Source organism: Notolepis coatsorum (genome assembly GCF_963971535.1).
Source record: "Notolepis coatsorum genome assembly, chromosome: 1".
NCBI lineage: Eukaryota > Metazoa > Chordata > Actinopteri > Aulopiformes > Paralepididae > Notolepis > Notolepis coatsorum.
The window spans coordinates 110,281,806-110,296,794 of NC_140165.1; the positions used below are offsets into that span (position 1 = coordinate 110,281,806).

The following is a 14,989-nucleotide window of genomic DNA, read 5'->3' on the forward strand; positions in this document are numbered from 1 at the left end:
CGGTATCACAGTGGCTAAAAAGCTGATCACGATGGTTCAACCGGAAAAAATTTGCCGGAAGGTCTGGACTCTTACATATCTCGATGTGATTTATCAAGAAATATCTACAGCAAGAATTTTGGGTGTCAATGAATCCAAAATGACTATGTGGTTAGAAGTGGTGGAGAGAATAAAAGCTAGCATATAATGGTAGTGTCTGGTTAGGAACAAGTTATAATGGTTGGATTATCCAATGGGGGGTCCGGGAGGGGGGGGTACGAGCTAGAGCATATGTGTGTAGGTTTTTAGATAACAGGTATTAGGGGTATATCCTGTATAAGACATTTGACTAAATGGTAATTTCATTGGATATGCACTGTAATTAATGCTTGTATATCTTATCGTGTGTTGTCATGTTTGTTTATATGTTTGTTTAAAAAAAAAAAAAAAAAAATTGTTTTCGTGAACAAATACGACACTTAGTGAGTAGTAGTATCAGAGTAGTTCTACGAGTATGAACATAAGCACAGTATCTGACCCCTAATACTGTATCTGTGTGTGCGTGTTTGAGTAAGTGTAAGAGTGTGTGTGTGTGTGTGTACGCACACTCGCTGTCATTATCCATCCTAGAGGCAAATCTTTCCTGTGACAAAATGGCATCCAATGTAATAAAAAAAGTCAACCAACGAACTAGATTCTTGTACCGGATCTCCTCTCTGGTAAACAAGAATACCCTGAAGACTCTGGCAGGAGCACTCATTCAAGGGTACTAAGACTATGCTTGCACCTCATGGTACCAAAGCACCTCAAAGGCGCTAAAAACAAGATTACAAACATCACAAAACAAACTGGTCAGACTACTGCTTGACCTTACTCCTAGAACCCACCTCACCCCTGCCCATTTTGAGTACCTAGGATGGCTTAGAGTAGACGACAGAGTACAGCAACTTGCAATGGGCCTGGTCTACAAGATACACTTACTACACGACTAAGGTACCCATGTACATGTCAAAATACTTCCCAAAGGTCAGTGAATACCACGACCACAACACCAGAGGGAGCTCCACAAATCATGTTAAACCCAGATTTGGCTCAAACAAGGGACTAAACACGTTTTTGCAATTATGCCACATCAATGTGGAACGCCCTACCCACAGCTGTAAAGGAATGTGAATCACTACCCACTTTCAAAACCACTCAAGGAGCACCTACGGGAGACTGCAATTCAACACTGGCCCCTGTAAATGTCCTAACCCAACCCCCTCCAATGTACAGTAAATGTCCTAACCCAGTAATACACAAGACCCTCTTCTTGGGACCAAGTAAGGTTTTGTCGATAATCCAATGTACAGTTACCCCCACCCGCCTACCCCCCCTATTTTTGTATCACAAACAGTACTGTATTTGTAAATCTGGTATGTCATAAATGTATAGATGTAGCAGTACGGTCTACCTGTATGTCATGTATGTTATGATGAATTGAAAATCGGGGACCCTGATGTAAACAAGACGAAAGTATTTCTCTGGTCTGCATTTCCTTAACAATTGTGTGTATTCTCTCTCTCTCTCTCTCTCTCTCTCTCTCTCTCTCTCTCTCTCTCTCTCTCTCTCTCTCTCTCTCTCTCTCTCTGATTGTTCTACAAGAGAGCACCCACAGTCCTGTCTCTCTACCGTTGTCTGAAAGCTCATGCCCCCTGTTAACCTCTTCATTCTAAAATAGCTTTCTGCTTAATGGGCACAAGCCACGGCTGGAAAACACAAACACTTTTTATTTTTTTCCTAAAGGAACATGGCACCCGGAGGGCTGATTGGCCGCTACAGGCGTCACACTTCCTGCATGTGAGGTCACAGGAGATCAGGGCTCAGGGAGGGAGGGGACGGAGGGAGGGAGGCGGGGGTCGATGGGTTGTGGTGGAGGTTAGGGGTGCTGGTTGGGTGACTTGACTGGAGTTTGTACACTGGGCTTTGACCGGCAAGCCGACTAGGATAGAGCAAGGGATCAGAGCCCAGTGGCGGTAAATACCGCCCCCTTACCCCCACCTGGCCACACACACACACACACACACACACACACACACACACACACACACACACCTTCCTCAGGGCCGTGGGAAAAACAGAGAAAAGCAATGGCTCACATGCAAAACTGATTCAATGTAGAAAGATTAAATGAGTGGACAGTTATTTATTTGTCTCTCTCTCTCTCTCTCTCTCTCTCTCTCTCTCTCTCTCTCTCTCTCTCTCTCTCTCTCTCTCTATCTCTCTCTCTCTCTCTCTCTCTTCCCCCTCCCCCCCGGGGCCTACAGTAGTTTGACTATACACTTGTTTTGAAATCATGCCAAGGTTAGCCGCGCACATCAATCACATTTTTGTTTTATTTAAATGAAAAACAAAATGCTGATTTTGAATGATGACTCAGGTTGTTCATTATTACTTGAGGGTGAAACAGGCCCCCCCCCCCCCCCCCCCTCGTCTCTCCACCTGCCACTCACTGTGGTGCCGAGTCAGCTGACCCAGCGCCTCACGAGCTGCGTCTGCCTCTCTAGGAATGATAATGAATGTGGGAGGACATCACGTGTTGGGCATGAGGCGTGTTGTGTGTCTGTGTTGTGTGTCTGTGTTGTGTGTCTGCATGTTGTGTGTCTGTTGTGTGTCTGCATGTTGTGTGTCTGCATGTTGTGTGTCTGCATGTTGTGTGTCCGCATGTTGTCTGTCTGCATGTTGTGTGTCTCTGTTGTGTGTCTGTGTTGTGTGTCTGCATGTTGTGTGTCTGTGTTGTGTGTCTGCATGTTGTGTGTGTGTGTTGTGTGTCTGCATGTTGTGTGTCTGCATGTTGTGTGTGTGTGTTGTGTGTCTGCATGTTGTGTGTCTGCATGTTGTGTCTGCATGTTGTGTGTCTGTGTTGTGTGTGTGTTGTGTGTCTGTGTTGTGTGTCTGCATGTTGTGTGTCTGCATGTTGTGTGTCTGCATGTTGTGTGTCTCTGTTGTGTGTCTGCATGTTGTGTGTCTGTGTTGTGTGTGTGTGTTGTGTGTCTGCATGTTGTATGTCTGTGTTGTGTGTGTGTGTTGTGTGTCTGCATGTTGTGTGTCTGCATGTTGTGTGTCTGTATTGTGTGTCTGCATGTTGTGTGTGTGTTGTGTGTCTGCATGTTGTGTGTCTGTTGTGTGTCTGCATGTTGTGTGTCTGCATGTTGTGTGTCTGTGTTGTGTGTGTCTGCATGTTGTGTGTCTGTGTTGTGTGTCTGCATGTTGTGTGTCTGTGTTGTGTGTCTGCATGTTGTGTGTCTGTGTTGTGTCTGCATGTTGTGTGTCTGTGTTGTGTGTCTGCATGTTGTGTGTCTGCGTGTTGTGTGTCTGTGTTGTGTGTCTGCATGTTGTGTGTGTGCATGTTGTGTGTCTGCATGTTGTGTGTCTGCATGTTGTGTGTCTGTGTTGTGTGTCTGCATGTTGTGTGTCTGTGTTGTGTGTCTGCATGTTGTGTGTCTGCGTGTTGTGTGTCTGTGTTGTGTGTCTGCATGTTGTGTGTGTGCATGTTGTGTGTCTGCATGTTGTGTGTCTGTGTTGTGTGTCTGCATGTTGTGTGTCTGTGTTGTGTCTGTGTTGTGTGTCTGTTGTGTCTGCATGTTGTGTGTCTGTGTTGTGTGTCTGTTAGGGGTGGACGGTATGGTCTAAAATGTATATCACGGTATAATTTGAAGCATAGACGGTAACTAGGGATGCCCCGATCACGTTTTTTGCCACCGATACCGATCACCGATCGTCGTGAGCCATATCGGCCGATACCGATCCGATACCGATCGTTTTTGATTAAAAAGAAATTAAAATTTATTTTATATAAAAAGTTTTTATTTTTATTTTTTTTATAAAATATATATATTATATAATTAGACTTGTACTTGTATTATCTGCGAGACATCGCCACCACGCAACAAGCTCCACTGTCTGTGTGTACTCTAGTAGCCTCCAGCTACGGCCAGGATTCCCCGGAGCTGCACCTGGACCTATACTCGAGTAGCCTCGAGCAGAGCTACGGCCAGGATTCTCCGGCGCTGCACCTGGACCCTATTGGCATAACGTTACTTAACTGTGCTCAGCAAGCCCTCAGCTCGAATACGCATCGAATCAGTGTTATAAGACATTGATATCAGGAGCTATCTGTAGCTACTGCTAGCCGGATATATAACGTTAATACAACGCCTCAGTGAATTATTTAGTTCAATGGGACATTTCGTTTTGAACGGTGAACTAACTTGCGCTAACGTGAGCTAACAGGTAGCATACACGTCTCTACTAGACTTTGTGGAGCGTTTGTTGATGTCAGGAGCTATCGGTAGCTGGCCGACTAGATGTTATAAGACATTGATAAGACATTGATATAAGACATTGATATCAGGAGCTATCTGTAGCTACTGCTAGCCGGCTAGATGACGTTAAGACAACTATTTAGTTCAATCGGACATTTCGTTTTGAACGGTGAACTAACGTCAGCTAACGCAAGCTAACGGAGATATCAACATGGACCACTAGACTTCTGGGGCATTTGTTGATATCCGGAGCTATCAGTAGCTAGCCGGCTAAATACCATTAGACAATGCCTACTAAAAGTGAATAGTTGACTGGGTAATTTTGTTTAAACAGTAATGATAGCTAGGTAGCTAACGTTAGCTCAGGTCGAATGCACTATCTAGACTCAGCAGAGGAGGTCCGCCTCCTCTGTGTTTACAAACTCTACACGGGTACGGGCGGGGCTAGGGAGGAGGAGCAGTTTGCAGGTCCTGTGCGTCTGAGACAAGCGAGTGAGATATCCACTTAATCAGTTTCCGCGATCGGCGAATATGACTAATTATCGGAATTCCCCGATCGCATATTTATACTAATTATCGGCCGATAACGATCGGTGGCCGATCGATCGGGGCATCCCTAACGGTAACGGTATATATCACGGTATCAGTGTTTCCGTTAGAATAATTTTTTTTGCCTGATAGGCAGGCTATATAAAGAATGACATCCTCAAGGCATGTCGATTTATAATATTTTCACTTAAAACTAGGCTACTTTTGCGTATAAAGTCATTATATTCCAAATAAAATAAGTCCCGAGTCCGTGCTGCTCCCATTGCAAACAGCCGGGCTGGATGCTGGATTTTGCTAGAAGCATAGGTAGCTGCAGAGCCGCAGAGCCAGCGGCGCTTTCAGGTCTGGTCACAGCTTTCAGCCGTTGGGTGGGGGGGCGCTGTTGAGCGGACCTGACCTGAAAGCGCCGCTGGCTCTGCGGCTCTGCAGCTGCATGCTATTCGCAAATCCACTGCTGCCTGCAGCCGTCCTCCCGGCTCCCGCTGCAGCCGTCGTTATCATAACACTACACGCATATCATAATGTTTACAGCAAACTGTAGTTGATCACCAGGTATGTTTTATTAACGTAGAATAATTCATATAAGAAAAACGATAGGGACATCTCTTACCTTTCTCCACTGGTTAAAAATGCCAGGAACTGAAATTGAAACTTGCTGTGCGCCGCGGTGATATGTGTTTATTATGAAATGACAATTGCGTGTTGACACGCCCACTGCGCGAAGCCTCCTAAATAACTTTTTCCAGTTTGCACATATCTATTATCTATGACTAATTCTATCTATTTTTAGGGGCAAATGCGATTGAAATAGTTGCGCTGTGGTTACATGACGTCATTGCTATTTTAGAGCTGCTCTACCGGTTACACGGTATAGTCAAAATCCATACCGTAGAGCAAATTAATACCGTTTATACCGTCCACCCCTAGTGTCTGTGTTGTGTGTCTGTGTTGTGTCTGCATGTTGTGTGTCTGCATGTTGTGTGTGTGTTGTGTGTCTGTGTTGTGTGTCTGCATGTTGTGTGTGTGTGTTGTGTGTCTGCATGTTGTGTGTCTGCATGTCATGTGTCTGTGTTGTGTGTCTGCATGTTGTGTGTGTCTGCATGTTGTGTGTCTGCATCAGGGGAGGAAACTAACTTTTTGGCTTACCAGCCAACTGGCGAGTATCTGATTTTTTTTACCAGCCAAACAGATTTTTTACCAGACAAAAAAAATCGCTAATTGTGATAATTACTTCTTTGTATGTCAAGCCGCGTCAATATTGTGTATGCATCTGGGTAGGCACACTGTGCCTTTAAGACAGCACGGTGGTCTTACGACAGTGCTGTGAAGTACCGTCAAGTGTTGTGGTAACGTCAGTTGGGTTGGTGTGCTGTTGTGCACAGTGCACTGGTTGAGCTAGCCCCTTTCGTGACTGCGATGTGCAAGCCAGGGGCTTTTGAGCATGAAATAAAATGTCTAACCTTACGTCGTAGTCCGGTGCTTTTTTTGAAACATTATAGTCATAACAGATACACCTAGCTGGCTGCTTTGAGCACACGGGGCTAACGTTAGCTAGCAAGCAGCTATAGCTAAAACGCTAACTAGAAGCTAACCACTGTATACAGTTCCAGTAGACTAACATTACACCTCTGTGATTTAAATGTGTCCTTAGTAACTTATACTCGAGGGTTGTACTAGGGTTGGATGCAGTTCCCCGTTGGTCAGTCTGTCTGTTTTCCATCTTCTGCTGTGTTTAACGTTATCTGTTTGCGAGTGCTCCTGATGGCTAGCCTAGACTTTTATTATTATATGTCCGCGGGTTGGCCAGTACTGCGCAAACGTTTATTAAACATTATATGTCCGCGGGTGGTCTTGTGCAGTGCTCTCGTGGCACTGTCAACTAAAGCGATCACTCAGAAGACGCGCACCGTTTGCCAGTGCAGTGATTGCAGAATGTTTTATTTTTTTGTATACTCGCCAGCAGGGGAGGAAACTAACTTTTTGGCTTACCAGCCAACTGGCGGGTATCTGATTTTTTTTACCAGCCAAACGTAAAAAATACTAGCATTTGGCCAGTAAAGTGGCCTAATTTCCTCCCCTGGACTCTGCATGTTGTGTGTCTGCATGTTGTGTGTCTGCATGTTGTGTGTCTGCATGTTGTGTGTCTGTGTTGTGTGTCTGCATGTTGTGTGTGTGTGTTGTGTGTCTGCATGTTGTGTGTCTGCATGTCATGTGTGTGTGTTGTGTGTCTGCATGTTGTGTGTGTGTGTTGTGTGTCTGCATGTTGTGTGTCTGTGTTGTGTGTCTGCATGTTGTGTGTCTGTGTTGTGTGTCTGCATGTTGTGTGTCTGTGTTGTGTGTCTGTTGTGTGTCTGTGTTGTGTGTCTGTTGTGTGTCTGCATGTTGTGTGTGTGTGTTGTGTGTCTGCATGTTGTGTGTCTGTGTTGTGTGTCTGCATGTTGTGTGTCTGTGTTGTGTGTCTGTTGTGTGTCTGCATGTTGTGTGTTGTGTGTCTGCATGTTGTGTGTGTGTGTTGTGTGTCTGCATGTCATGTGTCTGTGTTGTGTGTCTGCATGTTGTGTGTCTGTGTTGTGTGTCTGCATGTTGTGTGTCTGTGTTGTGTGTCTGCATGTTGTGTGTCTGTTGTGTGTCTGCATGTTGTGTGTCTGTGTTGTGTGTCTGCATGTTGTTTGTCTGTGTTGTGTGTCTGTGTTGTGTGTCTGCATGTTGTTTGTCTGTGTTGTTTGTCTGTGTTGTGTGTGTGTGTTGTGTGTCTGCATGTTGTGTGTGTGTGTTGTGTGTCTGCATGTCATGTGTCTGTGTTGTGTGTCTGCATGTTGTGTGTCTGTTGTGTGTCTGTGTTGTGTGTCTGCATGTTGTGTGTCTGCATGTTGTGTGTCTGCATGTTGTGTGTCTGTGTTGTGTGTCTGCATGTTGTTTGTCTGTGTTGTGTGTCTGTGTTGTGTGTCTGTTGTGTGTGTGCTGCACATGTGCATGTGTGTCTGTTTCTTGTGTCTGTGTCCTGTGTTGTAGTGATGTTGGTAGTGAGGCTTTTTCATAATGTCCCCCTTACTCTCACACACACACACACACACACACACACACACACACACACACACACACACACACACACACACACACACACACACACACACACACACACACACACACACACACACACACACACACACACACACACACACACACACAGACACACACACATATGCATGCATGCACACATACACACACCAGACAACACAACCTCACACAACGTCTCCTGCAAGAGAGAGACCGAGACAAACAGACAGAAAGAGGCAGAATCGGGGAGCCAAGAGGGGAAAAATCCATATATTTCCGTGTGGTGAGAATTCATATTGGCATGTGTAGTGTGTCAAGAAAGAGAGAGTGAAAGGCTTGTCTGTGAGAGAGAGAGAGGGAGAGACAGAGAGAGAGAGTGAGAGAGAGAGATGGAGAGAGAGAAAAAGAGAGAGAGACCCAGTGCTGAACACAGAAAAAGCTCACAGAAAGTGTCCACAAATAGCAGAAGCTTTACTTCCTATAATAACTCAGAATTCTTTCATACTTCTCCTCCCTGCGTTGGATGGCAGCCTCTGCCCTGAGAGATGCCCAGCTGGCAGGGAACGGGGGCGAAGGGCACGAGACCAGGGCGCCAGACCAGGGGCACGTGATGCCTGTAGCATGTGCTCAAACATCATAATGTCGTATTCTCAGATATCCCCACGGAGGCCTTCACGCAGGATGTTTTACAACGCTCGTTTTCCCTCTATTAGAGCCATATGAAATCCGTTTTATTTTTTTCCAAATTCCATTTAATTTTTTTCCAAATTCAGTTTTTTTCGTTTTAATATTTCAGAATTCTGTATTTTGCTTTGTACGCTCATTTTACCATCAGAAATAGTGTCTAATAAGTGGGAATGAATAAATGTCCACAATTTAATAAGATATAACAGTCCATTTAATAGGGCTGTCTTAAATACTTCGAAGCTTCGAAGCTTCGTTCGATGGGCATGGGATTCGAATATGAAAATAAAATTTGATTATTAAAAAAAAAAATATATATATATATATATATATATATATATATATATATATATATTTTTTTTTTGCTAAATCAACTTTGCCTCTCTTTGTTAACTACAACAAGCAATCCTGTTTGTTATTTAAGATGAGGTCGGACTCTGCACTGACAGATTTGTGTTCATTGTGCTGCTTTTATAAAGCCTCAAATGACGGCTTACAATATTTCATGAAAGCAAAGTGTTTTGTTTGTCTACGATTTAAAAAGGTTTAAACTTTACAGCACTGACAAAGTTGAACAAAGTGCTGTACAAGTCCCACAACATAAAAAAAAAAGTAAAAAAAAAAAAAAAAAAATTTAATTTAATTTTTTTTTTATAGTTGATTCCATTTTTATTGCTCAATTCCGCGATTCCGTCCGCGATTCCGTGATCGCGGATTCCATATGGCTCTACCCTCTATGTCAGAAGAGACGTAAAGTTCATGGTTTCAAGTTCTTTGGCCCCTGTATAGTTTATAGTTCTTTTTTCAATACGTTGCTGCAAGCTATTATTTGTCAAATGTATTATCTGCCACAACCCATATAGAACCACAGACAGCAATCAGAATACTGGCATTTCCATAACGCTTTGCTGCCGCCCATTCAGTCCACACTAGTAGCAGCTGCAGCTTTCATCTCTACAGTATATTTTCAAAAACATGAGGAAAAACGTGCTGCTTGAATGGTCTTAAGTATAATCTAAATCTAAATATACTTAAAGTACCAAAAGTGAAAGTAGTCATTGTGCAAACATATAACATATACATGTGCCGACATAACTCTGTACTAACACAACACAAGGTAGGAACCAGGCTGAGGTATGAAACTAAGGTTGTACCTCAAAGTTCAATATTCAAAGTGCAAAACATTTACTGACTTTAACTAAAACTTTTTTAAATGCTCATACGCCGACGCCATAGAGTCTGACTCTACCCGGTTCCGCGGTTCCACATTGTTCTTGTTGTGAGAATATTTTTGTGCAACAGCCAGGGGTGACAGGCAGCGTACGCGTCACAGGCAGCTTGCGGTTGCCAGATTGGGTGATTTTCCGCATTATTTTGAAGCCTGTTTACGGTGTGTTTTAACTGGGTTTTCGGCTGAAAGGCATATGAAATCTGGCACACTTTTGAACGCCGTTATAATGCAGTGCTGAGAATGAATGCACTTTTGAACGTCGTTATACAGCGCTGAGAATGAACACGTTCTCAATTACGTTCATCTAGCGGAAATACAGTACGTTCAGTTCACGTTGCGAGTGCTTAAAATATATCTTATATTATAGCTATGGGTCTAATACACCCGTCGATTGTCAGTGAGTTGCTTCCAGTCAACATGCACAAAACAGATTGTTTTTTCATCTGTACATTTCCGTTTTTATACCATTTTGAATATGAGTATAGTTTTGGTGATTCTTAGTAATCCCAGGAAAAGACACGATAATAGCGTTTTAGTGGAATACACTAAACACGTTGTAATTTTTCGCCTGATTATCGAATCTTCCTGAAATCAACGCTAGTTCAAGTTTCAAGTTTCAAGTTTCTTTAATAGTTGTCATACAGAAGTACAGAATACTTTCATACAAAATGCTTCTTACTGTTACGCTCCAGAGACTGTGCTAGACAAGATAGTATCAAATAACATAGTATAGCATGTAATTTAGAAGAAGAAAATGAGGTCACAGTGTTCGGTATAGACATATGTACAATGTTCTGAGTTACCATATAATATACAATACTATGCAGTGTACTAATGTACAGTACTATCTAGTGCAAAGCAGAAATGGGATGAGGTACAATTTAGGTACAATTTACAGTAAGGTGTACGAGTTGTAGTGCAATCCTTCATCAATAAATATAAAGTGTGGGGAGTGGGTGCTACAGTGTGTTTGTTTAAAGTGGGTGTGTGCTACAAAGTGTGTGGAGTGGGTGCTACAGTGTGTTTGTTTAAAGTGAGTGTGTGCGTGTGGATGTGTGTGCTATGTGCGTTTGGTGGTTGTTGTTGTGTAGTGTTCATTCATTGTTCGTTTAGCAGCCTGATGGCCTGGGGATAGAAGCTTCTTCTGAGTCTTTCTGTGCTCGCCTTGAGACTCCGGTATCGCTTGCCTGACCGCAGCAGTTCAAAGAGGCAGTTGTTCGGGTGACTGGAGTCTTTAATGATTCTCTTAGCCTTGCCCTTGCAACGCTTGTTGTAAATGTTCTGGAGGGTGGGGAGCCCCCCTCCAATTGTGCGTTCGGCTGAACGTGTCACTCTTTGTAGTCTGCTTCGGTCTTGTGCAGTGCTATTCCCAAACCAGGAGGTGATGTTGCCGGTCAAGATGCTCTCTATTGTACATGAGTAGAAGTTCTTAAGGATCTTCTGACTGACTTGGAACTTCCTTAGGCGCCTGAGGAAGTAGAGGCGTTGTCGTGCCTTCTTCACAACACTGTCAATGTGTGTGGTCCATGTCAAGTCCTCGGATATGTAGGCTCCGAGGTACTTAAAGCTGTTGACTCTCTCAACCGGTGCCCCGTCGATGCTGAGGGGGCTGTAGTCCTTGACCCCCGACCTCCTGAAGTCCACAATCATCTCCTTTGTTTTGCTGACGTTCAGGGAGAGGCTGTTTTCCTGGCACCATCCCGCCAGGACCTTGACATCTTCCAGGTAGGCCCTCTCGTCGTTGGCAGAGATCAGGCCCACCACCACTGTGTCGTCAGCAAATTTGATAGATTATCATTATAATTATCCTTCCTCGTGCATACATGAAATGGCCCTCGTAGCGCTGCGTTCCCCCCCCCCCACCTCCTGCACCCAACGGTAAACAGCCACACACACACACACACACACAGACAGCTTCGATCGCGGTAGAAAGAAATATCAGATCAACGCAAGACTTTATATATAGAGTCCTTACCTGGTCTCTGATGTAATGCAAAAGAAATAATCCAATTCCAAATACTGCTCGTGGAGGTCCGTCCCACATTGCCCGGCATTGCATATGAAGGGGGGGGGGGGCAGCATCGCAGATGTAACTTTGTAAACGCTAGTCCTACCGGAGTATCTAAACCCGCCCGCACGTCTCCGATCGGCCCAGAAAAGAAACGACTAGCGTTTACATTTATAGCATTTTCAGCTTTTTCTGGCCACGCAGGACCGATAGAGGGAGAGAGGGAGAACGGGAGGAGAGGTAGGGAAGACATGCAGCAAATGGTCGCCGGGACTGGGAAACGAACCCGGGACGACTGCTTTGCGACTCAGCGTGCTGTGTGGTGTGCTACTGGAGCGCCCCAAACTACACCATTTCTAATAGAGTGCAATACCGGCTGGAAGGCGTAGGCGGCGGTATTTGCCCTTTTGCGAGCTCAGACCCATTCCCAATGATAACATCAGGCTGGATGGGTGAAAAATGAATGGATATAGCTAATAAAATAAATAACGATTAAAACCAGAGTTTTTTCGTGATTGGCGCTGAACGGTTGGCGAGTTAACCCGACTTTTCTCGTGACTGGCGCTGAATGAGTTAAAGAAGAAGACGGGTTGCAGGTGTAAATGATGACATGGTGGGAGACGGCCTTCAGGTCGGTCCTCCAGAATGTACTGTACAGCCATTAGAGCTCCGGTGCCTTGCTCAAAGGCACTTCCGACAGGGACAGACACAAGGTTATGGTTATGGGATGGTCTCTCTATGGACTACTGAACCACCCCTGTGTGTGTGTGTGTGTTACTGCTCAAATCCAGTCTTGTATGATTGTCTCAGTTATGCATGGGAAAAGTGGGCTCCTGCAGTAATGCATTTAATTGCATTATAATCACTTAATCTTTCTGTCTCGGAGTTTGTACACTGGGCTTTGACTGGCAAGCTTACTAGGATAGAGCAAGGGATCAGCGCCCAGTGGCGGTAAATACCACCCCCCACCTGACCACACACACACACACACACACAGACACAGACACGCGCACGCACACACACACGAGCGCGCGCCTCCCCAGGGCCGTGGGACAGAGAAAAACAATGGCTCACAAATCACATGCAAAACTGATTCTTTCTTTCTTTCTTTCTTTCTTTCCTTCTTTCTTTCTTTCTTTCTTTCTTTCTTTCTTTCTTTCTTTCTTTCTTTCTTTCTTTCTTTCTTCTTTCTTTCTTTCTTTCTTTCTTTCTTTCTTTCTTTTCTTTCTTTCTTTCTTTCTTTCCACTGCCTTATTGACATTACATATGTATCAGGTTTCTGATCTCTAGTAGATAGATATGTCAATGTGCTGGAGATGGTTTTTGTCAAATCCTGTCCTGTGTTGATCTGTTTTTTCTGTATACCAATTAGAACATTTTAAGCCAAGCTTATGACTCTCTCTCCCTCTCCCTCCCCCTCTCTCTCTCTCTTTCTTTCTCTCCCTCCCCCTCTCTCTCTCTCTCTCTCTCTCTCTCTCTCCCTCCCCCTCTCTCTCTCTCTCTCTCTCTCTCTCTCTCTCTCTCTCTCTCTCTCTCTCTCTCTCTCTCTCTCTCTCTCTCTCTCTCTCTCTCTCTCTCTCTCTGTCTCTCTGTCTCTCTCTGTCTCTCTCTCTGTCTCTCTCTCTCTCTCTCTCTCTCTCTCTCTCTCTCTCTCTCTCTCTCTCTCTCTCTGGTCTCTGTCCTCTGTCTCTGTCTCTGGTCTCTGTCTCTCTCTCTCTCTCTCCTTCTCTCTCTCTCTCTCTCTCTCTCCTGTCTCTGTCTTTTCTCTGTCTCTGTCTCTGTCTCTCTCTCTCTCTCTCTCCTCTCTCTCTCTCTCTCTCTCTCCTCTCCTCTCTCTCTCTCTCCTCTCTCTCTCTCTCTCTCTCTCTCAGTCTTGCTGGCCCAGCCCATGCAGAATGAGTGCATGGAGGGCGTAACGTTGAAGATCACTGACTTCGGCCTGGCCAGGGAGTGGCACAAGACCACCAAGATGAGCACCGCCGGCACTTACGCCTGGATGGCCCCCCGAGGTCATCAAAGGCCTCCTCCTTCTCCAAAGGAAGTGACGTCTGGAGGTATGGTCTGTGACGTCTGGAGGTATGGTTGTGACGTCTGGAGGTATGGTTGTGTGACGTCTGGAGGTATGGTTGTGACGTCTGGAGGTAAGGTTGTGACGTCTGGAGGTATGGTTGTGACGTCTGGAGGTAGAGTTGTGAAGTCTGGGATGTATGGTTGTGACGTCTGGAGTAAGGTTGTGACGTCTGGAGGTATGGTTGTGACCGTCTGGAGGTATGGTTGTGACGGTCTGGAGTATGGTTGTGACGTCTGGAGGTAGAGTTGTGACGTCTGGAGGTATGGTTGTGAGTCTGGAGGTATGGTTGTGACGTCTGGAGGTAGAGTTGTGACGTCTGGAGGTAGAGTTGTGACGTCTGGAGGTAAGGTTGTGACTCTGGAGGTATGGTTGTGACCGTCTGAAGGTATGGTTGTGACGTCTGGAGGTAAGGTTGTGACATCTGGAGGTATGGTTGTGACGTCTGGAGGTAGAGTTGTGACGTCTGGAGGTAGAGTTGTGACGTCTGGAGGTATGGTTGTGACGTCTGGAGGTATGGTTGTGACGTCTGGAGGTATGGTTGTGACGTCTGGAGGTATGGTTGTGACGTCTGGAGGTATGGTTGTGACGTCTGGAGGTAGAGTTGTGACGTCTGGAGGTAGAGTTGTGACGTCTGGAGGTATGGTTGTGACGTCTGGAGGTATGGTTGTGACGTCTGGAGGTATGGTTGTGACGTCTGGAGGTATGGTTGTGACGTCTGGAGGTATGGTTGTGACGTCTGGAGGTATGGTTGTGACGTCTGGAGGTATGGTTGTGACGTCTGGAGGTATGGTTGTGACGTCTGGAGGTATGGTTGTGACGTCTGGAGGTATGGTTGTGACGTCTGGTGGTATGGTTGTGACGTCTGGAGGTAGAGTTGTGACGTCTGGAGGTAAGGTTGTGACGTCTGGAGCAGCGTTTCCGTTAGCCGGTAATTACCGGTATTTGACCGGCAAAATCTGTTGAAGTCCGACATATTTAATCTCTCCGGTCTTAATGTCCGGTGAAAATAATTCCCTGAGTCTAAGCACAATTTGATTATTTGAATTGTATTAAAATAGGCTAAAATGAAATAGCCTATGCGATGAACGAAACAATCATTACATGAT

At 45.0% G+C, this 14,989-nt stretch overlaps 1 protein-coding gene across 1 annotated transcript in view; it reads left to right on the plus strand.

Moving 5' to 3' along the window:
* The window catches only part of LOC311247390 (mitogen-activated protein kinase kinase kinase 11), a 132,319-nt gene that overhangs the window by 52,780 nt on the left and 64,550 nt on the right, over nt 1-14,989 (plus strand). The window contains 2 exon segments of the mRNA XM_084337772.1: nt 13,684-13,814; nt 13,817-13,871. Of these exon segments, the coding sequence (XP_084193898.1) occupies nt 13,684-13,814; nt 13,817-13,871 (186 nt within the window).